Source organism: Chionomys nivalis, chromosome 8 (genome assembly GCF_950005125.1).
Source record: "Chionomys nivalis chromosome 8, mChiNiv1.1, whole genome shotgun sequence".
Classification (NCBI taxonomy): domain Eukaryota; kingdom Metazoa; phylum Chordata; class Mammalia; order Rodentia; family Cricetidae; genus Chionomys; species Chionomys nivalis.
The window spans coordinates 19,778,159-19,804,915 of NC_080093.1; the positions used below are offsets into that span (position 1 = coordinate 19,778,159).

A 26,757-nucleotide genomic window follows, 5' to 3' on the forward strand; every position below is an offset into this window, starting at 1 on the left:
GGCCAGCCTGGTCTAAAAGAGCTTAGGACAGGTTCCAAAGCCACAGAGAAACCTGTCTCCAAAAAAAAAAAAAAAAAAAAAAAAAAAGCAAGAAATATATCAACAAAATGAATCCTAGTAACATTTTGCTAGCCAATAGATCAGTGTCTTGCTCAGCTATCATCAGAGAAGTTCCCACCTGTAGTAGATGGAAACAGACTAACAGTCAGACAATGGTCAGGGAGAGAGCTGGAAATGCTCAATCCTCAATGGGCTAGCTCCATCAAACCTCTCCTCTCAGGGCTCAGGAAATCTTGCAGGAGGTAAAAATATTCTAAGAGCCAGTGGGGATGGAAGAGGCCAAGGAAACAAGGCTTCCAGACACACCAGGACTGATGAAGGTATGAACACAGAGTAGGTAGCAGCATGCATAGGGGCTACACAGGCCCAAGCCAAATTGGGTCCCAGAACTGAGAGGGGAAGTAGATACACCCTCCATCTCTAAACAAAAAACTGCTTCTAATAGACAATAGCTCACAAAGGAAAATCTACTCCAGTGGAGTTACTGAGTATACAAGCCACATTGAAGAGCAGGGCTAACTGACTCACAATGAACTCAATGATTCTCTGGGAATATTTTTGTCTCATGCTTTGTCTGGGCATTTTCCCCCCTTATTGGCCTTTGCTTATATATTTTGTTTTTTTTTTTTTTTGTTTTTTGTTTTTCGAGACAGGGTTTCTCTGTAGCTTTGGAGCCTGTCCTGGAACTCCCTTTGTAGACCAGGCTGGCCTCGAACTCACAGAGTGCTTATATATTTTGGCTTCTAATTTTGTGTTTATGGTTTGTGTGTGCACGCATATCTCTGTCATGTGCTTCCTTTTCTCCAGCTTTGTCCTACCCTCTCTCATTTCTTTTCTAAAGATTGAGAGAAAGAGGCATAGAGCTGGACGAGTGGGAAAGACCTGGAAGACGAGGGAGGGACACTGATCAAAGCGTATTGTATGAAAAAAATATCTTCAGTAAAAAAATTTAGTTACTAACACGCAAGTCATTTTAAGGTTAAAAGGCAAAGTGGTCTGATATACTCTAATGGGTTTTAATGATCAGGATGTAATACATAAAGGGACAAATGTTTCCTGTCACTGACAATGTTCTCTATCTGGAAGCCTCTTAGTAAATCCATTTGTGACTGCAAGTCTGACATGCACGACAACATGGCTCAGAGGTTACATTTGACAAGCCTGTACTTAGAACAAAACCAGCAAGACCATTTTCATGAAAACTACTTTTATTTAAAATCAAGTGCATAGCACTCATCTAACCCTGCTGTGTAGACTTAGCACCATACTCCTGTTTGTGGTCAGTCAGAGCACAGATATTTTGGTTTGCAGTTTGTACTCGAATAGTGTTTATTTAAGGACTCTCGTTAAGTCCTTTGTACACACCATTAATTTTTTCACAGTACACATTTAATGATGGTCCAGTAATGTCAAAACAAAAACAACTTTTAAGACTAATTAATAAATTAAACAAAACAAAACTCACACAGCCCCCACCCCAAGCTAACTGCTGTTGAGTTCCATTTATATCGAATTCTACGGTTTTAAAATAGTCATGATTTTCCGGCCTCCCACACTGGGTATGCAGCAATAGTCATCAATTACTTGACTACCCCCATAAGGATTAATCCAGTGTTCTTCAGCTTTTTAAATATAAACAGGAAAAAGTGTTAATAAGCTTTTTAAAAAGGCAAATAGTCTTCGACAATAAGAATGACACAGAACCAATCACTAAAAGCATTTGACAAGACATTAAATTACCACAGGCACTGGCTGTTGTTTCAAGTTAGGATTTCTATCCCAATAGCTTACATTCATAGCATTACTGAGGTAGTTACAATACTGAAAACTGGACTCCATGTTGCTGGGCTCTGTCTGTGAATGTGAAAGACACATTATCATCTTTTGAACCTACTTTCTCCTGATAATTCAAGTTTTCCTAAGGTAAGAATTATAAAATCCAATGAGCAGCCTTTTTAAAGAGGAAAGGGGGTAACCATTTTCATGCTTGAGAACTGCCATGTGTGCTCCTCTGTGTGGTTTTCAGCACCAGACTAGTAAGTCCACACTGTGTTCTGCATTCTAAATACGAAAGTTAGCTTCCTTTAAGGAAAGGACATTTCCCTAAAAATTCCTGTTGGCAGCAGCCACTCACTGGCACTCACCCACCGGAGCTGCCTCTACCAATCCATCAAGCTGCGGAGCCCTTCCCTTCCCAACAGACGCCACTGGCTAGTTGCTAGACTCCTGTGACACACCCCATCTTTAGAGTGAGTCCTCATCAACACACTCTGGTGGTCGCACATCTGCCAGTTTCCCTTCTATTCAAGTGCTATCTTATAAAAACACAGACACGCCTTACTCATTTTAAACCACGAAGTTTCCCTCCATCAATTCTTTCTTCTTCCATGGATAAGAGCACAATGTATACAGTTTATCAGTTATTTTTTACTTTTTAAGTTTATCTGCCCCCTCCCCCAATATTTTATGGCCAGGTTGCCCTCGCTGTGATGACTATTATTGCTGTTTTTACTCACTACCAATATAATGAATTGTCCCAGGGCAGCTGCACAGCCAATCTAATGAAAATAGCTACTGAAATTTTAAATCAGTACCCCTGCTTGCTTAGCTTGACTTGCTGGATTCCAAGGTTGCTTCCAGAACTACCCTCCCCATAACAAAGTGCTGCATTAGCCCAACCTGAGTACTACCCTGGCCACCCTCAACTCCAGACTCTACTCTAGTACCGACACCATTCAGTATGCCTTTTCCTGAAAACTGGACGACAGAACTGATTATCAACCTCTGATTGCATGGGGTGACGCACAACCTGTCCCCGCGTGAGCACCAAACGACCCACTTTAGATTCTCATCCCAGCAGGAGCATTGTAGCCTATGTTACACAGGTAGTTCACACACGAACACTGCAAGGCATGTTGGTTACAGCTAAGTGTTTCCAAGTACTACAAGTTCCCTGAGTTAAATGTACTTAATCCTGAAGAATCGGGGCTGATTACTTAGGGGGAAAACTACCAGAGTAAAACAAAAATTATGATCATGATTTCAAAGTATGTATCTGCTTCACCCCTAATTTTAGTATATAAATCCAGACATGTATATTATTTATGATAGGAAGTGATATAAAATCATCTGTGTTTTTTTTAACTGCACAGATTAGTATACTTAGCAACTGGGGAGCTTGAACCCACCAGGAGGCCAAAAAGACTCTGAGCAGAAAGATTAAAACAATTTTTCAAAAATTAACACTGTTAACTTTCCTTCATAAAAGATGGTTTGGCAAGTCCACAGACAAACAGGAAGTCTTTGATGTATGTGCCAGCGTAAGACCCCAAAGCCTACCACAGCTCAAATCTCAGAATGGCAAATTTTCAGCTGCATTAAGCATTTTGAAATGTTTAGACCATCAGTCAAGGCTGGAACATTTCTGTCACAGCCTTACACCGTTAGTGTCTGCCGAGTCCTCCTAGGTACTCAAGGCAGTGAACAGTCTCCTGGTGCTGGTGCCTGCTGCACTGGTACTATCTGTTTTCCTTTCCTTTTGAAGAGGAAAATAAAAAGCTTGCCCCAGAGCTATCCATCTCAGAGCAGTCTGGGTCAGTTATGATCTATGATATATACGTCATCACCTCTCAAAGCATGGAGTAATACATGGGAAATGTTCATTTATCTGGTAACTCCGGTTATAGGAAACACTGAGACAGGGCTTAACTTCCACTGGTATGGCCAGGGACATCCCAACACCAGTCTGCATGTGGCCCAGGCCCTGAACACTAGTTTGGAAGCCCGCAGGACAAGGCTGCAGGGTGTAAGACGAGGTGTGTGTGGCAGACACAATCTGCTGCCGGCCTGGCTGCTCTGACACAGGGTGTCGACACTGCACCGAGGTCTGATGAAGATACTGAGGCTGCTGGAAGTGAACTGGTCTTGAGGGCTGAGCTGTCTGGAACACACCCAGCTGTGCTGTGGGAGGAGCTGACTGTCCCCTCTGTTTGTTCGCTTCTTTCACATCATTATCGTGAGCACTGAGACAAGAGAAAGGAAACAATAACATTACCTGGCAAGAATGCTGCTAAGTCCCACGTCCCACCTGCGCCATAGCTCATGTCATAAGCAGCCACTACTGCTACCTAAGTAGCTGTCACTGTGCCACCATCCTAATAACAGTGACGTCTTACTCATAGCTTTCTCAAGTGATTGATCTCAGTAGAAATATTGCTGGGAGTTTTGAGGATTTTTTCCAACTGGGAATTTGAAGTCACATCCTGACGACCCTTAAAATCCAGTGGTATGGAGATGAGAGTGGGGTGAGATCTTCCTGGACTGACCTCAGTGCCATGGGCCTCCACATATGCAACAGCTCCAACTACGTAGAGTCTTACAGCATGGAGCTTTTACCTGGTTCACAGGCAAAGAACACTCTTTTGCTGCAAGGCACTATTTGTTCTCAGCAGTGAGCAACTGAACTACCCTCAGAGCCTTGGGCCTTTGAGAAGTAGTTTCTAGGATACATTATACCCAAACGAAAATATTAACTAGATATTACAAATGCGAGAGCGAAAAGGCTTACACCAATAGTCGTTCAATACACTGTACTAAGAAATCCCAGGAGTAGGCAGTAAGACGATGCAGTCTCGTAGGCCATGTTGGAGAAAGACGAAGGATAATCCTCGAAGAAGCCACACATGCAGCAGCTACTAAAGAAGGTGCATAATTTAGAAAGGCATAATCTGTGGAGACACCAAAAATGAACTTAAGCAACAGAATACATGTGTTATCAATGCACAGTCACATGAGGGTATTCTAATAACTCACCTTGCAGAGATACTTCCAGGAAGTAATCTGCATATTTGGCCATGTAGAGTTTAGTCTTTTCCAAGCAAATCATTGGCCAGCCGTCATGAAGATCCGTCTCATGCACTGCTTCAGAGAGGTAATACTCAATGAAGTGGGCAGCTGTGGGAAGGCAGAGGTTCCACTGAAAGGTCTCTAATAGCAACAGTTCCATATGCAGCAGATTCTGCTTCGTTAGCACCAGATTCATGTTAGTCATACAGCCCAGGCTGTTGAGCTGCTCCAGTTTAGGCACACTGTCTTCTTTCTCTTCAAATTTACCTTGTAAGAAGGGGAAAGGGGTGGAGAAAATGTTAGAAAAGTGATCTTTGGAGATCTTACCAGTTAAATGGGACCTTGTGTCTTGCTAGTAGGACACACACAGATTTAAGGATATTGTCTCTATCTCATCAGAACAATCTTCATGTTTGCACATTGTCTTTCCTAGTACTTCCCCACCCTTTACATTTAACCATTCTCTGAAAAAAAAATGTGTACAGATTTGAACAGTGTCTTATGGCATAAAGAAAACAGTCATACAGGCTAATGAGGCAGTAACTACCTACTTGATTCTCCACCCCCCAAGGAGTGTGCAGTAGCTGGTTAAAGAAAATCATTTTAGAGCACCAAGAATTTAACATCAGAACTTTATTTGGTGAGTGCTTCACACTGAGCCACACTCCCCAGGAATTCCTAACTTTTTCTGGAAACTAGTCAGCATCACATATGTAATCTTGGCAGATTTTCAGCATAATCTCAATAGCAGTGAGAAAGGAAATATGAAAGAAAAACTGAGTAAATAACTAATACAGGCACTGTTATTTCCAAAACAAACACACAAAGAACAAGCCTACCTCTCTCGCTCCTCTTCTGTAAGTTTATTTTTCAAAAAAGGGAAGGGGGGGGGCTAGGTATGGTAGTGGTGTAGGAGGTTCTATCTATGTGTTGCTTTCATTGGTTAATTAATAAAGAAAACTGCTTGGCCTGATAGGTCAGAACATAGGTAGGCAGGGTAGACAGAACTGAATTCTGGGAGGAAGAAAGCAGGGTCAGAGATTGCTACCATAGAGCCATCATCGCCATCTTCCCTAAAGATGAAAAATACACAAAGAATCTTGATACTGTATGTTATTATGCTCTCTTTGAATTGTTTGAATGCTGAGAAAGGAGCAACAGCTTATAAATGCTGCAGAATTAATCCAAGATACGTATTTTGAAAATACCTTGACTTCAAAATTGTAGTAAAAAATATGTTACTTTGGAGAAGAGTTTTTGCTTTTGTTTCCACAGGAAATGAGAGGCTATAGATTCATTCTGAGTTAAGAAAAATCAGGTTTGATCAAGGAGGACCATCTGAGAAATCTCCAGCAGAAACAGATGACCCAGATGTCTGAGTTCTTCATCCAGAACAGGTTCAAGACTGCTGCGTGAGATGACCAAGACTCACAGGATATTCCAATCAGGACTTGATCACAATTCTAAATTTTCTTTAGGTGCCCATAAGATTATCAGCGCCCCCAACCAGCCAGAAGTAGCCTGGAATACTATGCCCACATTCCCCCCAAAAATGGACTATGGATATTTTCCTTTGTTTAAAAAAAAAAAGAAAAAAAAAGAGGGGGAAATGGTATGGGAGAATTGTCTGTATCCTGTCAATCATATTTTAAATAAACACTGATTGGTCAGGTAGGAAGTATAGGCAGGTCAACCAGACAGGAAGTAGAGGCGGGGTGATGAGAACAGGTGAATTCTGGGAAGGAAGCCCACTCCTCACAGTCCTGCCCAGACCACTGAAGAAGCAGGATGTGACCTGCCCTGCTGAAAAAGGTACTGAGTCATGTGGCTAACATAGATAAGAATAATGGGTTAATATAAGATATAAGGGATAATAAGAAGCCTGAGTTAATGGGCCAATCAGTTTATAAGCTAATATAGACACTCTCTGTGATTTTCTTTGGGACCTAATGACTGTGGGACCTGGTGGGAGGACATAAACCCCAACAAACCTGACCCTCATGTTACATGGTAGATCATGGAGCATGACAACATGTGCCTGTAATCATTAGGAAGGCGAAGGCAGGACAGTAAGTGTGAGGCTATATACACAGGCCATACTGTGAGAACCTGTCTCAAAAGGCTCAAAAGTTGGGCCAATGAGGTGGCTCAGTAGGTGAAGGTGCTGGAAACCTGAGTGCAATCCCCAGAAGGGTGGAAGAAGAGATCAAACTTCACAAACTTGTCCTCCTAGCTCCACACAGTACGCACACCCAAGTGCCATGTTTCCCTTCTCTCCAAGAATAAAGCTTTAAAGCAAAGGGGGTGATGGGGGAGAGGGGTAGATTCTTATCTTCTTTTAAATCCCCTTACTCAAGGCAGAGTAGGAGCAAAGGTGACATGGTAAGGTTCATAATTTGAAGCATCAACTTCTGAGAGGCTTCCAGACTACTCACTGAATGAGATTATCTTTCCACCTAAGAAAAGTGTTTCTTACAGATTATGAACCAACTTACATTTAAATTTTCAAACAAGCATTACTACACATAAAGCATGCATTTAGGTACTTCTGCAACCCATGCCTGTCTCTGGGACATTACCATGCCCACGGAAGAACAGAGATTAGTGCTAACACACTCTACCTCTCAGTACTGTGTTCTACTTTACACTGGTGTTTAAGTTATAATTATAGATTTCTCACAAGGGAGTTTACATTAGTTCTTTTTTTTGTTTTGTTTTTCGAGATAGGATTTGTGTCACTTTGTTGCCTGCCCTGGAACTAGCTCTTGCAGACCAGGCTGGCCTTGAACTTACAGAGATCTTCCTGCCTCTGCCTCCCAAATGCTGGGATAAAAGGTGTGCACCACTACTGTTAAAAAGTTATTCCCCAAAAGCACACATTATATATAAAAATTGTTTCAATATCTTGATAATGATTTCAGTATCTGTTTTCCTTAGAAATACCCATTTATAAACAATTTATAGGGAAAGGTAAGAAAGACTGCCAAAGCAGGGAAACTATATTTCTTGAAGGGGTGGATTTGTAACAGACTAAAGACGGCAAAGGCCAAGGCCAATCAGCTCACCAGGGTGCTGCAGTGGGTAGGGGGCGGGTGATGGAGGAAGGTCATTTGTCAATAAACAAACTGCCTTGGCCCATTTGATAGGCTACCCCTTAGGTGGGTGGAGTAGACAGAATAGAATGCTGGGAGGAAGAGGAAGTGAGCTCAGACTCGACAGCTCTGCTCTCTGGAGCAGACGCCATGCTCCCCTCTCCCCGGCAGACGCGATAAAGCTCTGACCCAGGATGGACGTAGGCTAGAATCTTCCCGGTAAGCGCTCCTTGGGGTGCTACACACATGAATAGAAATGGGCCAAGCAGTGTTTAAAAGAATACAGTTTGTGTGTCATTATTTTGGGGCATAAGCTAGCCAGGCAACCATGAGCCAGGCTGTGGGAAGAGGCCCGCAGCTCCCTACTACAGGCGGGTGTGTGTGTGTGTGTGCGCGCTTTGCTAACACTGTCTGATCTGAGGGCTGGAAAAAGCACTGCTGCCTACCTAGGAGTTTGCTTAGGAAACAGAATTGGGGTAGAAGGTTTTGTCCTTGATGTCAGGAGACTCTAAACTCCTATCTTTAGGCTACTCCAGCTCTAGAGAGTCTGTGAACTTCTTTAAAACTAACCACTTTTTGACGTACTGGGTCCTGTGAAAGCTTTATACATGCTAGGCAGCTGCTATACAACTGAGCTATACTATCAACCCTTTTCAATTTTAATTTCAAAATGCTGATTTAAGTTGCCCAGACTGGTCACAGACTTGACATCCTCCTGGTACAGTCTCCTGAGGATCTAGAATTACAAACATCCTGCATCCCCCAGGTTAAAACTGCTCTTTAAAGACTACTGCAGAGAGAAGCAAAACTTACATAATTGAGACTTTAAGACTCTAGACAGCCTTTCCTAATTCAAGTCATGTAAAAATGGCCTTTTAGACCACAATGCTCTTCATGACCGTGATCAGCATCACCACTGAAGAGGAAAAGAAGCCATTGTTCTCAGAGTAATGACATGAAGTTATGCAGAAGGAAAATGATGCAGGCAATTGTTCAGTCCCTCCAGATGAAATCATCAGGGCTTTCAAGCACCTTGCCATTTATGTACAGCAGTACTAGCTACATACTTCAAAGGAATGTTATAAAAATTAATGAGTTTATTTATATCATGCTTTAAGTTCCTTTGAAGAAATTAATATGCCATAATTCACTATAATTCAAGGATCAAGGGTATTTCATATTCTCCCCTTGAAACTTTCATCATCAAAAAATAAAACTGTTTATGGTCAATTTCACAGCTCAAGAAACCAAGATGTTACATGAGGTCAGCCAGCTCACCCAGGGTCAAAAAGTTGAGTGAACCAAAAATGGGAGCCAGAAGGAAGACATTTACATCCTCCAATCTGCACTTCTAAAGGAAAACACCATGCCAGATTAGATGGGGGCAGTTGTGAGGATGGCAGACTTCTGTAGCTGTGCTTATAAAAATATTAAGTAAATGTCAAGGAATTTGTATTCTGATTTTCTTTCATATGCTGATTTCCAAAGTTAAAAATAAATTGCATGGGGCTAGAGAGACAGCTCTGCCATTAAGAGCAGTGGCTCTTCCAGAAAACCCAGGCTCAATTCTCTAGACCCACATGGTGGCTCACATCTGTCTGCAACTCTAGTTACAAGGGATCCATTACACAGACATGCATGCAGGCAAACCATCAATGCATATAAAGTAAAAGTAATTCATTTAAAAATAAAATAAAATGCATGCCAGGCATGGTGGCACAGGTCTTTAATCCCAGCACTTGGGAAGCAGAGCAGGTGAATCTCTATGTATTCAAGACCAGACTGGTGTACATAAGAAGTTTCAGGCCAGCCAACTACATATTAAGACCCTGTCTAAAAAAATAATAAACAACATGCTGCATAAATCACCACATTTGGGATTCTAATTCAGTTTTCCGTTTTTGAGAACCTTTTTGTCATAGATAGTGGTATATACTCAACAAATGGACAAGAATTTCTATAAGTGTGATAACATCAATGAGTTACATGCATTCACATCTATCATTATTGTGTTAACTGCTACGCATAGTTTAAATTTACTTGTTTATACACACAGACCAAAGATCAGGGCTTTTTTTTTCACTTGAAAGGAAATACCAGAAGCCATATGATTATATTGATAAAGGACCCAAACAGGAAACGAAGATAAAGGCAATTCATACTGCTTCCCAGAAAAATAAAGAATTAGAGGCCAAAAACAAAATACTAGGCCGTCTTTCCCTTATGGGAAATGTACAGACCAGCCATGGAAACCACATTTTAAACACAATAGCAAATGGTGGCTTTGTGGCAGGGAAGATCGATACAATGATTAGAGTGGATGATCCCATCTGGAGCTCAGCCAACATTCTATTCTTTCACTATCAACTAGAAAAGTCATCTATACTAATATACAAAGAATTCTCACAAATTACTAAGACCATAAATTTAATAGAGAAATATGGAAAGAACAGGAAAGGCAACCAATGGGGATAGGGAGGCTAAACTCATTAAAAATTAAAATGTAAATCAAAACGATTGTGCGATTTAATTTAAGTAAAAAAAAAAAAAAGCAACTTAATACTGGGGAGCCAAAAAGAACACTTGTTACAAATTATAAGCACTAAGAGCCTATATCAGAAGCCTCATCTCCAAGGCTGCTTACAAATTGCCCGTAAGCCTAATGCTGCTCAAATAAGCTGAAGCAAGCCAGGGAAAACAGCTAAAATATAAGAACAGTTACTTTCATGGACAAACACAGCCATTTTAGAAGAAGCCAGACCCTTTAAGAGAAAAAAAGCCAAGCTAGAGATTCCAGAACAGCATACTGGAAGAACTGGGTCATCCAATGCTCAACTTTCTATACTGCAATTTTCCTATGTTGCCCTACTTGCTCCACACAACAACTTTTATAAGCTAGGCATGTTTTACTTCCATTTTATAGAGAATTAACCTGAGAACCAAGGGTTACTGAAATTTGTAGTTAGTGATTCAAACCTAAAAAAACCCCATCACTATAATCTGACTCCTAAATACTACAAAGCACTTTCAAATCAGATAATGTGCAGGCCCTTTCTTCACAATTCCAGTAATGTAGCTACACAGGTAGGTGGATAAGCATTAGCTCCAAGAACATACAAACTGTGATCTGTCTTGGGCCACATTATATACAGCATCCAATTATTATATAAATGTAGACTCTGCCAAGTATGATAGCACACACCTTTAATCCCAATACTTGGAAGGCAGAGGTCAGTGAATCTCTGAGTTCAAGGCAAGTTCTAGGACAGCCAGGGATACACAGAGATACCCTGTCTCAGAAAACAAACAAAAACATCAACCAAAAAGAGAGAAAAAGAAAAGAAAAAAAAAATATAAGAAGTACTAGATTGGGGCTGGAGAGATGGCTCAGTGGTTAAGAGCATTGCCTGCTCTTCCAAAGGTCCTGAGTTCAATTCCTGGCAACCACATGGTGGCTTACAACCATCTGTAATGAGATCTGGTGTCCTTTTCTGGCCTGCAGACATACACACAGACAGAATATTGTATACATAATAAAATAAATATTAACAATGGGGGCTGGAGAGATGGCTCAGTGGTTAAGAGCATTGCCTGCTCTTCCAAAGGTCCTGAGTTCTTTTCCCGGCAACCACATGGTGGCTCACAACCATCTGTAATGAGATCTGGTGCCCTCTTCTGGCCTGCAGACATACACACAGACAGAATATTGTATACATAATAAATAAATATTTAAAAATAAATAAATATTAACAAAAAAAAGACTGCAGTAAAAATAGGTGTCTACCTTGGACGGTAAACAAATAAACTAGATCAAATCTATTTAAAAAAATACTAGATTCCACAAGTTTGTAACACATATCAAACACTGAAAACAGACTATCAGTTTATAAACATCCTAAGCTTTTTGGATGTATTAGAGATGGAGAGGAGGATAGACTGTTGTAATCTAAGTTCCAATGTCTTCAACTCTTACCTATCACTTACTTAGGAGGGCTGAGGCTTTGATGTGTACACGGAACACACCCACTCTACCTTGGAAAAGGAAGAATGTAAAACCAAGTCTCTCTCAGGAACATGGGGGTCAAAGGTGACAGCATAACTAAGTTCTGGTTGTCCTAGTAGTCAGTGATTGTGGTGCTTTGAATGAAAATGCTCCCATAGGCTCACTTCTTTGAATGCTTGGTACCCAGGGGGTGGAACTGTGGCTTTGTGGAAGGAGGTATGTCACTGGAGGTGGACTTTTTTTTTTTTTTTTGGTTTTTCGAGACAAGGTTTCTCTGTGGTTTTGGAGCCTGTCCTGGAACTAGCTCTTGTAGACCAGGCTGGTCTCAAACTCACAGAGATCCGCCTGCCTCTGCCTCCCAAGTACTGGGATTAGAGGCGTGCGCCACCACCGCCCGGCTGGAGGTGGACTTTGAGGTCTCAGAAGCCCCCACCATTCCAGTTGGTCCTCTCTCTGCCTCACAGTTGGTGTCTCAACATGTCAAGTTCTCAGCTACTGCTCCCTGCCATGGTCATGGACTCTACTCCCCTCTGGAATGGTGAGCCCCATTAGCAATTCATATCCGAACTACAACAAATACAAACACTACACCTTGTTACTAGAAAATAAGCTTTAAAAATTATACATTGTCACATTAATTACACCAAATAATCTTCCACAGAATAAAAGGATCACAACCATATATTGCAGTTAGTAGTTTAAATACAAGAACTGAAAACTCAATCTCAGCTATCCTAACACATTACAAGAATCAAGTTCCCTTCCTCTGTTAGGGAAATAGCAAAGTGTAGGAACTTAGCATCATGATGGCCAGCACTGCAGGGTGATCAAAAACGTTTCCTCCTACACACAGGGTCTTGCAGTGTTGTCTGAATGTAGGGTCTGTCATGTCTGGCTTAAAACTCTTAGTAACTAACCAGATCTTGAAGTGGACTCCAGTAGTGCCATGTAATATAAGTAACACTAGTCAGTTTGGTAAGTTACTGGTAAGCAAACTTTAGTCACAATGTAAGTTATTTTATGAAACTGTACTAACATCATTCTTTATTTACAATACATCAAGCTTAGCTTCCTACTTGGTTCACAATACTCTAAGAACCACAGAGAGCAAACTGGAACTTGGCAATGGTTGAGTAGACAATCTCAGGCCATAAAACTATTTTTTCATTATTGACTTAAAAATTTAAAATATTGCTTTTGTCTGATGGCCAGCATAGGTCTCCATTATGAGCTAATTCTGTAACCTAACATTCTAGGGGATAAAAACAGACAAATATATTACTTTTGGATTTTCATACACCTGACCTGTCAAGCAAGGGGTTTTCCAATCTTATGCAGATAAAACTCTAAAGGGTTTCATAGCCAGTGATGAAACACATGTAGCATTTTATATATGATTTCCTATGAGCATAAAACTTTAATTAAAGTTAATTACAAATGTGTAAGTACTACTTCTCTGGCTTTAAGATGGGGAGGGGGAACTATGTGTCTGAATCTTAGAGGAAAACAGATTCCAAAGGGAAATAAAGACATTCAGGAAGTAAACAGCATTCTGCTAAAAATTTGGCTTAGGAGGCACATGATGGATAAGACAAGACCAGCAGCTGATCTGTAAGGATGCTAAATGCTTCATTAACCAGTTCTCACCCAGACCCACAGGCAGTGGGAAGCCATCACTACAGTTGGATTTTATTTACTCATCTGGTTTCACAAAGGATCTGAAATAATTTAAAAAGTCATTTAGGTAGCAGTCTTGGAGCAAGTAAATAAAATTTAAGAGGCTCATATCTGGAAATGATACTACCTAATAATGCACTGAGTTTTATGGGTTTATTAGTGTCTAAGCAAAAAGGTATTTTAGAAAGATTACTAGCTTCACCGCCTAATGGGAATGCGCTTACCACAGCAGCCATATTGGATGCCAACCTTCCAGTGAGATCAGAGGTCAAGGCCGACAATAACAACTATATACTACTTTGAAATAAGGTTTAATGATATGGATAATACAAAAAACAATATCAAATACAACTATCAATTCGACTTATATTGAATGTGATCTTTTTACTTTGTTGAATGAAGAAAAACTCGATTTCCATTCTTTTATATGCCCTCTCTCATCAGTGTAGATACTAGCAAACAAGATGAGTGAGTTTCAGCACCAAGAGCCTAGCAGCACATTCTGTATGGGTAATAAATAAGAGTCTATCAGATTATATACCAAAGCCACTTAGTATCAGCTGTAGCAAACCGACTGAGTTCATTTAACTTACACCATGAACGACAAATGGTGAAGCACCTTTAAGACAGTTTTCAACTCCAGCTACACTGATGTTTGAGTCAGAGATGTTTGGTTCTTGGGACTTGTTCTTTGAATCCAGGGGGTTTAGTAGTATCCAAAGCATCTACACATTAGATATTGTAGTGTTCCCTAAGTTGCTTTTGACTGTCAATCACTGATCAAGAACAAAGGTTCTCAACCAAAATTACCTTTGGAATTTTTAAAGTGTTAAAAATAAAAACATCCAGTCCCTATTATTCAAATTCTGGCACAGTATATTGTGACTTCTCTCATATCTGACCACAGTAGGCTAAAGGAGAAGGGTTTACTTTGGCTCACAGTTCAGAGGAAGGCAGTCTGTCATGGTGGGGAAGACACAGTGGCAGCAGTGGCTCCATCTGTAGTGCTGACTGGGAAGCAGAGACAAGGGAATGTAAGGGGTCAGCTGGCTTTCTCCTTTCCCCTTTTTATTTAGTCTAGGCCCCAACTTATGGGATGGTGCTACCTGCATCTGAGGTAGGTCTCTCCTCAGTTAAACCTCTCTGGAAACTCCACACAGATGAGCAGAGGTATCTCCTAGGTGATTCAAATTGTGTTGACAATGGAGATTAACCAGTATATCTGTGCTGCTTAGAATTTGTATCAATCTTCAGGATGTAGGGCTTGGGCATGTATTTTTTAAAAAATGCCAGAACTATTTTTTAATATCTAGTTAACAAGCACAGTATATAATTCCTAAAAGCAATGAACTGAAATGACTGGGATTTGAAAATACTTCACTGAGTTCACTATAGCTCTATCATATAAACATGTAGATTCTGAGTCATGTAAATCAGATTCATACTCACTTGCTAGAAGCAGACAGGAAAGTGCAACTAAATGCAGCTGCTGAATAGAGATGTCATAGCGATCCATGAACAGGTCCAGCAAATAGACAGCCAGGTGGCGGGCAGAAGGGCACAGAGTGAAGCGATTGCTCACAATGGCAATCAAATCAGCAAAATATCGCCTGAGACTCAGTTGAGGGGACTGGCCCTTGTAAGAAGGCAACTTCAGCTCCTAAATGAAAAGGAAGAACATTTAATCTATAGAAAGATCTTCATAATGCAGACTTAATGTGGTTTTTCTAAAATATTCTGTTGTAAGAGCTTAAAGACATGCTTGGCTTCAAATGTAGAAATAAAGTTGAGTGGGAAGAGGGTGCATGGCTTTAAGAAAAACAAACGCAAAGCCAACCGCAACCCAAATACACCCTTCCTAGGTTGAGAGGGAGCAGACTGGTGAGTATGCTCCTCAACTGTGCAGACAATACACTTCATATAGAGATCAGCACTAACCCATCACTATCTTTAACCTTACTTCCCTCCTGTCATTTAGGATCTTTACCTTGCCACCTTTCATATACACAAAACTTTTTAAATCACCAGTATTCACTCTTAGGACAATGATATACAATTTGTTTCTAAACTCTGTAATATTAAGAGATTCTGGGACTGGAAATTTAGCTTAGTGTTACAGCATATTCTTATCATGTGCAAAGCCCTGAATTCAGTGCTCAGTTCTCAGCAACATGCAACACCACACACACACACGGGGGGGGGAGGGTGTCCAAATATGTATCAAGAGGGGAAGCTTTCAAATTCATTTTATGAGTGTAAGACCAAGAATAAACTTGACAAGTAATCACAACAGAATAAAGAACCATAAATACCAAAAGCACACAGAAGTAAAACTAAAAAAAGGAGTAAGTATACTGAATTCATAAATAAACTGTATCTTGAAAAATAACATCAAGTGAAAAAAGCAGTCCACAGGATGAGAGAAAACGTTTAAGATCATATATCTGGTAAGAGGTTAGTAGCCAAAATATTTTTTAAGCTTTCTCTTTTTTCTTGTTCTAGAGTGCTAAGAATTGAACCCATGACCTTGCACAGACTGGACACACTGTTACTTATCTATATCCCCAATCCTTCACAAATTACAAAAAACATTCCTATAACTCAAAAGTAATAAAACAACCAATTTTAAAGTGGGAAAATAAACAGACATTTTTCCTAAGAAAACAGGCAAGCGGGCTAGGGAGGTGGCTGAAAGGGTAGGAGAACATTCTACGGGCATCAAGACCCAAACTCAAATCCCTAGGACTTATACAAAAAGTTGGGTACGGCTGCACAGGTCTCTAACTTCAACATCAGGGAAGGCAAAGGCAGGCAGACTTCCAGGGCTTGCTGGCCAGACAATCTAGCCAAAACAAGTTCCGGTTTCGTGGGAGATCCTTTCTCAGAGCAATATGAAGGAATGGTAGAGGACGAGATCCAGAGCATCAATCATAACATCCGCAAAAATACCAAGTATTTTACAAAACACAAAGAGACATACAGAGAAAAAACATAAAGTAACCAACAAGTACAGAGATGCTCAACACCATTAATCACTACAAAAAATGCAAACCAAAACCACAAGCTACCACTTCATACTCATCTAGATTGCTATTATCAAAACCCCACCCCCAAAAATGCCTCAAAGAGAAAATAACAAGTATTGACAAGGCTATGAAGAAACTAGAATCCTTACCCATTACTAATGGTAACATAAGTGATGCAACTGCTGTAGAGAACAGTGTGGTAGCTTTCAAAAACTTAAATATAGAATCACCCCATGACTCTGCATTTCTACTTTTATTTATATATCCCAAATATTTGAGAGTAGAAAGACAGGTAGGTATTTGTACACTCATGTCCATAATACCATTACCCACAATGAGCAAAATGAGATGGATGAACGAACATACACACATACAATTCAGCTTTAAAAAGGAAATTGTGAAGCCGGATGTCAGTGAGTTTGAGGTCTACAAGAGCTAGTTCCAGGACAGATTCCACAGCTACTGAAAAATCCCGTATCAAGAAAGAAAAAAGTGACATATGCTGCACGGATGAACCGTGAAGAAAATATGCCAAGTCACACAAGTGGACAATGATTATATTACTATGATTTCATTTATACCAAGTATTTGGTCAAAGTCACAGAGCAGCATAGAATAGTGGTTATTAGGGTCAGGTGGCAGAGGAACTGGAAAGAGTACAGAGTTTTAGTTTAGAAAGAGGAAAACTTATAATTTATAGTTCTGTGGATAAACAATGGAAATTGTCTCAAATCTCTTCCTAGCAGGTGAATTAAAATGCAGAGATTATTACAATACACTGTTGACATCACAAGTTATTAAAAACACCAAAGAAGACCTAGCTTGGCCCACGGGATAAGGAGTTGTAGGGGGGGAAAAAGGGCTGAATATTACATTAGAAGACTAGGAATCATACCTGGAAAATATTGGTGGGCTTTATTTTTAACGATGCTAGTTTTACCAACGTTAGTAAAAAGAGACCGGAACCCCGGGGCCATCAATGAGGTTTTTCTCATTCGCTGTTACTACCGTGTGAGCACATGGTGTTTGTGGGCTGAGAAAAGAGGATAGCTTTGTAGAGTTGGTTCTCTCCATCCCTCAAACCACAAGCACCCACTGCGCCATCCCATAATATCTCACATAACCTGTTGAGCTACCTGACCTGCCCCAGAGATTTTAATAATACGTCCAATGAAATCCCCTTGCCGTTTTCAGTGGGAAGGACAAGCGCTGCGGATGACTGCTAGAGCCAGTCCTCTTTGCGCAGGACTACAGATGTGCAGGCGCAGAAAATGGGCTGTACCTTCCTCAGCCACAGTTTCTTCTGCTATCTTTTCTTAGTCCCTTAGAACAGAACTCTTATTTTGATTTGCTTCTCAGGAACGTAAAGGACCAAAGCACAAGAAAGCCAAATGCACCACCTTGAGTCTTAAGTCCTCACCAGCTAAGCACTTCAAATGCCATCCCTACCCAGAACGGTGCATCTCTAGCCTACAGCAAACTCCCAAATATAACTGCAACTCCTGGGGACCAATACTTTCTTAATGTTTCTCACAAGACCGTTGTCTCCATTTGTCTTTGTAGCTCCTCAATCACCTTACACCACCAGAGCAGAATGACTGAAGACAAGCACTTATGGGACAGGCCTGCGAAGTCGGTGTCAGCGGGAAGCTGTTATTTACAAAAGTAGTACAGCTGGTGCTCAGCGCACTTCACTTTCCCAGTAAATACAATGCTGGTCACATCAACTACCTCTTTACTGGGACTAAATATAGACTGTCTTTCACAGCAAATGAATGCAACTACCCCAGAGAAGAGCTACCTTCAGATGCCTTTGACTTATAAAACAGATTGGAGTCTACGTAGGCAAGGGCCATGCCTGTGGCACTAAGCCACTGCTCAAACACCTTGCATATACTAAGTTCTAACATGTTCCATAAATAAATGACTAAATCTCTGGTTAGGAGCTGATATTGGCATTTTATGAGGAAAGTTTAACTTCCTTGATTCCAGTGCACTACAAATAGGGACCTCTTCGGTTGTAAAGTTCAAGTCCTACTAATTAGTGCAAATCCTTTATAAAATGTTACCATTCCCTGAAATCAGGACCATGGTCTACACTGAGCTTAAAGGCAAGCCTGAGCAGTCTGCAACAGGTGGCCTGAGACAGGCTTCAGAAGAAATTCCTCCCGTTCACCTGTCTTATTCTGTGGCCCCTTCAGAGACTGCACAAAAGCAAACAAATCCTAATTTTAAAAAGGAAAATTCTACTTCTAAGATCACCTGCAAAAGTAATCCAGATAACTACTCAGGGTTAAAACTACCTACACATAATATATTAGAAGGTAAAGACCATGGGGATCACCATGGGAAAAAAAGTCTTTAAACTTCCACATCCACACAAAAAGGTATCATTATACCAACTAACTAGTTTGCTACATACTAGAGAGATCAAGAGACTGACACTTAGAAAATCCATATCTCTCTCTCCCAAAAATCAAAAGTGAATTAGGACAACTTTCCCCTAACATGCCAAAGAATCGGTCCACAGCTGGAACATGTATGTAACGCAGTCTCACATGGGTCTGGGGTGGCTGTGGGGGAATTGGAGACTGAATGTCAGGATTAGTAAAGAGCAGTCACAAATTTCAAGCATTGGGGAAAAGGGTGCAAGTTTAACAAGTTTTAAGCCAGGACTTCATGTCCCAACCTCCTGCATGTGGTCAGATACACAAGATGCAGACCCATTATCCTGGGACCCTTCAGCCTCAAGCTACATGAGCTTCCTAATGAAGAGTCAGCTGTTCTGATTGTTAGTTTTCTACACTTAAGAACCAAGGTGAAACCGAATTAGAGATCTTTCTAGATCTCTGCTCTGGCTGTCAGAGAAACAGGGCTATCCTATAAATCTGATTTACAGACACTCAAAGTAAAATCGTTCCTGAAGAAGCAACAATACAAAGACTTTGGTCCCAAAGACTGCATTTTTTCCAGTGCTTATTAAGTATACCGCATCTACTCTCTTCACGTGATATTACCAAAGAGTAGCTCTTTCCTTCCACCTCAAGGCTTTTCAAACAGCCTCAAATCTGAAGGACCAGGTAACAGTAAGTTATGTTAGCACATAGTTCTTACTATAGGTTGGGCACTGTTCTAAGTCCCTTTAGAGTACAGACAACAGATTTCACAATCAGCCCGTAAGAAACGCTCCAGCGTTGCTATTGCTATTTCTCCTCTTACAGAGGAAACAGAGAAAGAGAAAAAAGTAATCTGAAGTCTCACACCAAGTTTGAGGAAAGGCCGTGGTGCTGAGTTATGCCCAACTGTGGCTTACAACAGCTGCATGCAGCAGCGAGCAAAGACGGCTGTTCACTCGATACAAAGTCAGAGTGTATGTATGTATATATGTGTGTGTGTGTGTGTGTGTCTGTGTGTGTATAAAATCAAATCCATGCTCCACCTGGCAACATTGCAACATCGTTTTCCACCTTCCTTCTCCCAACTACCACGCCCCACTCCTCTCCACAGTTACAGGTTCTTCTGATGCAGCCCAGGGAAGGAAGAGGTTAATTAACCCTGACAAGTAAGCGCACTCGCCTTCTTTGCCCTGTAGAGTCAAGAACCCAATTTGCCTTTCCAGGGAGCACAAGAGCGGGGATGGGAAGGTAGGGCCTCGGGGTTACCTTGTACCGAAGCGCCTGGTGAATATCCGCAGCCAGCTGTCCTCGCCACCACTGCCCCTCCAGCTCCATGGAAGCCGGCGGCGCGCCCGGCCAGACGCCTCAGCTTCAGTCTGGAAGACACGCCCCAGACGCGGTCACCGCCAGCACCCCCCCACCCCACGACCCTCCGCGTCCCCATCACTAGCGCCGTGACCTCAGGTCACCTCGCGCGGCTGCTCATCTTCACCTGACCCGACCCCAAGCAGCCATCCTCCAAGGCCAGCAAGGCCTGATCTCCCAAGACAGAGGCGCAGGCTTAGCCTGCGACCGCCAGCCGGAGGAGTCGCGGGAAGTTGCAAGCTTGGGGCGCTCGAGGCGCGACGGCCGGGTTCGGGCTCTCCGAGTCCCGGGTTCGAACGCCTCCGTCCTGCACAGCCGACACAGTCCGGACGCGGCAGGAATGGAGGGTGAGCAGCGCTGGGCCAGGTCCGCGCGGGCAAGCCGGCGCGCTCTACCACCCCGGGGTCTGAGGCACGGCCGCCGCCGCCGCGCCGCGTCCCCCGAGCGGCGAACAAAAGGCCGACCGGTCGGCCGTGCCAGGAGCCTCGCCTCCCCTCGCGACGCTGCCCTCCCGGCCAAGCCTGCCCGGCTCGCGCGGCTTCTTACCGGGACCCGCGGCCCTCACAGCCCCAGCCCGGCCGGTGTTCGCGGGGCGCGGGTAGCGCTCATGCCGCGGACGGTCGGCCGCGGAGCCCCCGTCTCAGCTCGGGCCCAGCACCGGGCCGCTCGCGCCGCCCATTGTTAAAGGACCGGCAGGCGGCTCGGCGTACAAAGCCAGCGCGGGGGCACGGGCCGCCCCGCGCTGCCAATCTCGTCTCGCGATACAGCGGGGTCGCCCGGCGCCGGCCAATCGGCGGCCGGGCCGCGCCAGGTGCGACTCCGGCTCGGCGGTCCCCGCCCGGCCGGCACGGAGAGCCCGGGCTGCTCGGCTCGGCTGCCCCTGGAGTCTGGCGGCCCCCGCGGCCACTCACCTGCAGCGAGCCTTCCTCGATGGGTTCCGGGCGCGGGCAAAGAAAGTTGCGACGCCTCGGCCCTGCGCTTAACCTTGGCAGCGGGGACCTGGCCCGCTGCCTCTCTCTTAGAGGGGCTCCTCTCCCGCACCCCCCCCCCCCAGCCCCCTTTCAAATAGACTTTAGCTGTTCCCACAGTCCCTAAGCCGCTTGGCTTGACAAACTCTGCTCCAGTTCCTACTCTAAACCCAGTATTCTTTTAGCACTCTAATTCAGTTCTTCTCGTTGCATTTGCTTCGGCGATTCTCAAAGAGTTGTGAGTGGAATTAACATCTTTAGTAACGTGGCTTGTCAAATACATAATGAATGTAATTGGCTATCTGCGGTGGTCAATGAAGAAACCCCAAACTCTGGAAACACTCCAGCAGCGATTAAGGTGTTGATGGAGCTGGAATGTGAGTAACAGAAACCCCATCAATTGTATTTGGAAGTGTTTGGTGGACCACCACAAAGTAAGGTGGTCAGCTGGGACAGTAGTCCCCCAACTTTCCAAAGCCTATAGAGCGACTTCAGTATTTAAACAGAAATCATGAGACCGCACCCCTTCCTTTGAATGTTTTGTTTAGAAAGAGGAAGGGTGATAAGGGGCTTCAACAAAATGAGGAGCACGCACGCGTCGCGGGAGCGGGCTTATCGCACTGGCATTTGCATACATCCCGGAGGGACGCAGCGACCTGTGGGTGGCAATGCTAATGCCCTGGGAAAGCAGGGGTTCAGGAACTGCTGGCAAGAAGAGGAAAACAGACAAATGAAAGTTGGCAGGGCCCAGCCTAGCCCAGTGCAGCTCAGGAAGAGGCTACCCGCAGAGGAGAACACATCAGGCTAAAATTTCCATGTATTTATGGTATTTAAATAGTACCCACATCCCCCATTTCCAATTCATGACTACTGAGAAGGTTTATGGCGATAATTTGGCTTCCAAATGATTTAGAGTCTAGGCCTTTCTTAACCTTTTCAGAAAAGTGGGCCACAGACGGTAATCGCCTGTAACCGGTTGTCCTGCAGTCTCTAGTTTGAAGACGTTGTTTACAGGGAGATATGGTTGGGAAATCATGTATTATTTTCTAGACTTCAATAGCCTGTCATAAGATGGCAATATCCATTCTTGTTAATGCCTGTGTATGTCTCTGGTGGTCTTCCATTCCTAAGAGGCAAATTTTAGTCTTACTATTTCTTTATTCATTTAGCTGGGTACGAAGCAGTTACTTAACTGAACTCTGTTTTCTCCTAGTTTACTCACAATAAATGAATAATAAATCCATACCTCATGGTAACAGGAGCTGTGAGGGAAACAAGGGTAGAAAGGTGGACCTTGTCTTATGATCCGGGAGCCATGCAAAGGTCTGAGGGGAAATAAGTGGCCGCTATCTATGTGGGTGTGCCCGACAGAGTGGGGACAGCAAATGTGGAAGGGCTCTCGGGAGAAAACACACCTGAAAGGGAAATGGAGGACAAACCTAGGAAGTGACCAGCAAAGGTATAAAACTTAGAAGGGCAAGGCACCCACCCATCAAAGAGAGGGAAGTACAGGTGGGTTGCAGCCTAAGGCACAAAAGGCTGGCTTGGCCGGAGATGGGGTGAGACCAGATTCTCAGAGGATTCCCTAACTCTAGGAACTTTGGGCAGTAGGAAGCCGCCATGCTCTGGCAGCATAGACGCTAACATCCGAACGCACAGAGGAGATTATTCATGAAGCTTTCTATACTTGATGCTTGTGTTAATCAAATGCTGTCAAATGGTTTCAAGCTGTAGTACCACAAAAACAAAACTTTGGAAATCACATACCTAAAGTGTATTTAAAAGTTTAAAAAGTAAATTTAATTGAACAATTAAATTGCGCTTAAAAGAAAAACTTTTAAATAAATGCATGCAAAAGACAAAATATTCAACCAATATGAAGTGGTAAGAACCAGCAGATTCCTTCCTCCGGGGACCCACTTCTTCCCAGAGGCACCGTTACTGCTGCGCCTTTTATTGTACCTTCTCAGAAACACACAGGCCTTTATAGCAATGCACAGATGTAACCCTTGCCTCATTCTGTGTGTACAATGGTACTTGACTCCATGGTATATTGTGCACCTTGTTTTTGTCTTACATTCTAGTCTACTGAGCATTCAGGATTCTTCCGGGCTCTATCAGATTCTTTTGGATATCAAATGCTAGAGGCCAGAAAACCTGGGCCCTGTTCTTGTTTCCTTGGTACAAATTTACACCTGTGTACTCTTTAAGTCTTCACACCCAGGATCTTTGCCTACAGCACCATCGTCTCCCATTTAGATTTGGAGAAGCTCATTAACTGGACTCAGTGCGTTGACACCTGTCATCCTTCGCTAAACACCTGACCCTCGGCAGTTGGAGAGGTTGAGGAGCGGCAGATCACACCTGCAGTGAACTTGCTATGGAAGATCCCAATGCTATTGCCCAGCCACTATGCTGCAGGTTCTTAAGGAGAGTCTTTACTCTCAAAAATAGGGCCCAAACATTTGCAGTATTTAGAATATGCAGTTTACCAGTGAGTACTCCAAAATTAAAAATTTACATACATTTTTACCTCTGGTTAGAATGGACAGGATCCCCCGTGATCAAGCATCCTATATACACATGCGAAGGCAGCGCTGGATTGGCGAATCTGTGACTTGTTAAACCGAGTAAAGCAGACTGCCTTCCTGAGTGTGGGCAGTCCTCATGCAGCTGGCTGGAGGTTTGAGTAGGATCACAAGATTGCCCTCCCCCAATCCAGTAGAGGGATTTCCTCTTGCTTAATTTCTTTAAGCTGGGACATAGGTGTTTTCTGGCTTTTCTTACATCTGGAGACTGCTGGCTTTCAGACTGGAACATGACCTCAGGGTTCCCTCTGGGGAATTTCTACCTGGAATTGTTCCAGAATGAGCACCAAATGTACCCACGTCTCGTTAGAACTGACAAAACTCTACAAAGTCAGGTTTCCACACAACAGGGGATCACAGTAGCCTGGGAGCTTGTTGAAAATACTGTTCTCCTCTCAGCGCTTCCAATTTGAGAAGTCCTGGTGATCGGGGAATCTTCATTCTTAATAAGACTTTCAAGATGGCTCTGATGGAGATGACATGACCTCCATGACTGAGCAGGCCAGAACTGCTTCCTTTCCAGAATGAGATCTAATGTAGACTTTGGTACACAAAGCAGCCAGACTGCCCGAGGAGCTCCGAGAAGAGGTGGGTTGGTAAGGAGATATCTAAACTTACCCTCAAAGTCTGAAGAAGGGTTACTGATGGGGTCTTCCTAGTTCCCAGCTCTACTCAGGAATCCTAATTATGTCCAGCATTGGTGATCTTGAAAATAAACAGCAAAATCTCAAGGTGGACAGGACAGCTTGGATCTAGGAACCACAGTGCTTTGCATTCCCCTTCTTCCCGCTCACTGATAGCGGACTAAGGACGCCAGATAGACCCACACGGATAATATGTTGTTTGGGTATGGATGAATGTACACAGCTAAAGCAAATTCCATCTGGGGAAATTCAGAAGAGTGAATTCCAGTCTGGTAGACGGCATCAATGACTGACTGGACATCTGTGTAGGGCATCTGGATGGGAAATCCTGTGACCTGGATGAGGTTAGAACAACACAATGGCACGTTACAGCCTAGAGGAAGTCAGAATTACCATCTGCAGAGAGATCTCAGAAGCCTTACTGATGTGGCAGTTTGAACAATAACTGGCGTTCGTGAGTGGCTTTGACACTGTAGATATCGTGTTAAATAAGCCACAGATAACGTTATAAAGTAAGTTCTGTCATCACCCCCGCTCTACAGACTGCCTAGAGAACAGCCAGGGCTGTTTGACGCCAGAATCCGTACAGCTGACACAGAACAAACTTGGAACTGCCAACATGGAAATGGGGGTCCTACACAGGAGGGATTTAAGTGGAGCTTTTGAGGGGTTTATTCAACAGTCGTGTTTATACCGAGTCACTACTGTGTGATAGACTATTGAAGGAATGTGGTCTCAGTAATATTACTTAATAGCACACAGGTGACAGCCATGAACCCTTTCTTCAGCCTTGCGTTGCTTCCCTTGGGTGGGTTTTTCTCATCCTTAAATCTGCTCACATCACGTGCTTTTCCCGTGGGCACTGCCCTTTCTCCAGCTCACCTAACATTTCATCATTTGTATTTTCTGGTCTCCTCTAGCCCGTCCCCTCTGTGAAGGCGCTCAACTGTATCTTTACTGTTTCCTAGCACAGAACGGAAATGATGTTTAGCATTTTCTAAACACTAGACTTTGAGTGAAATATTAAGTAAAAACTCAATCCTCACCATGACCACAAAACGGTAACTATTTTGACTCCTGTTACCAATGGGACAAAAGGTATGGCTGGGTTAGTGACTTCACCTAGGCTGAAACCTGTGAATGACTGAAATAGGATCTGACTACAGGCTGCGGGACTCAGTGCTGACCAATTGTTGTCTACTATTTATTATTAGTCTCATATTTTCACATAGAAACTCCAAGCTTTAAACCCTAGCTTATATTTAACTGTATTGTATTTATCTCTTTAATCCCAAATTCTATTAAAAACGAAAGTAAGAACAACTTCCTCCTTATTCTTGAATGGATGGTATCCTCCCTAACTGCTGAGGTACTCAACTCTCTCTCTCACTCTCTCTCTCTCTCTCTCTCTCTCTCTGAGTTCTCCTGGGAAACATCTAGCTTCCTGGGTGATAGAGGGGAAGCTTTTCACCCTTGGAAACTGGAGTTTCTAAAGCCCAGTGGACTAGTTCCTAAAGACTAGGTGGGTGTATGAGGGACCACCGCTGCTGGATGAAGGGAGGAAGACTAACAAATGTCCACCTTATTTGTTTATGGACTTGCTGAGCTTGAGATGCCTTCACTCTCCAGGGAGGCATCAACGCACTGATGATGGTAAAAGGTGAGGCTGGGTGTCAAGGTCCAGAGTGGACATAAGATTGGCAGAAATTTGCATACAGAGGTAACTGAAGTTTCCCGGACTTCTCTTGCCCAGAAACAATGATACAGAACCCAGTCAGTAGGTTACTGGAGATCATTTCTCAGTTTCCTAGCTTCAGAGAGGACTTCTCTCTTCAGAGTTCACCATTTATGTGTCGTAAAACACACAGTTTGTTCTAAGAAAATGCCATGCATGTAATGTTGAGTTTTGAATATTTGTTCTCTAAGTAAATAGAATCCAGGCTGAAGGGTTCAGTCTTGACCTAATTATTGTCTGTTATGCATTATTAGTTTGATATTATTACATAGAAACGCTAAGCTTTAAACTTTGGCTTAAATTTAACTATATTTTATTAATTTCTTTAATCCCAAATTCTGTTAAAATAGAGAAAAAT

General features: G+C 42.9%; 2 protein-coding genes across 3 annotated transcripts in view; both read right to left on the reverse strand.

Moving 5' to 3' along the window:
* Nucleotides 1-1,277: 1,277 nt before the first annotated feature.
* Ccnj (cyclin J) lies at nucleotides 1,278-21,172 on the reverse strand. 2 transcript variants are annotated; one of them, XM_057779995.1, is made up of 6 exons: nucleotides 21,011-21,172; nucleotides 20,366-20,475; nucleotides 15,127-15,337; nucleotides 4,873-5,172; nucleotides 4,628-4,751; nucleotides 1,278-4,082 (listed from the first exon to the last, which is right to left on the reverse strand). In XM_057779995.1, the coding sequence occupies exons 2-6, from the start codon at nucleotides 20,432-20,434 to the stop codon at nucleotides 3,683-3,685; spliced, it is 1,104 nt and encodes a 367-aa protein (XP_057635978.1). In that variant the 5' UTR covers nucleotides 20,435-20,475; nucleotides 21,011-21,172; the 3' UTR covers nucleotides 1,278-3,682. The 2 variants fall into 2 exon arrangements, with proteins under 2 accessions (XP_057635978.1, XP_057635977.1); XM_057779994.1 differs by having other exon boundaries at nucleotides 4,628-4,787.
* Nucleotides 21,173-24,810: 3,638 nt separating this feature from the next.
* The window catches only part of Cc2d2b (coiled-coil and C2 domain containing 2B), a 77,430-nt gene continuing 75,483 nt past the window's right edge, over nucleotides 24,811-26,757 (reverse strand). Inside the window, exon 34 of the mRNA XM_057779277.1 lies at nucleotides 24,811-24,999. Within this exon, the coding sequence (XP_057635260.1) occupies nucleotides 24,811-24,999 (189 nt within the window). The remainder of the gene's footprint in view (nucleotides 25,000-26,757) is intronic.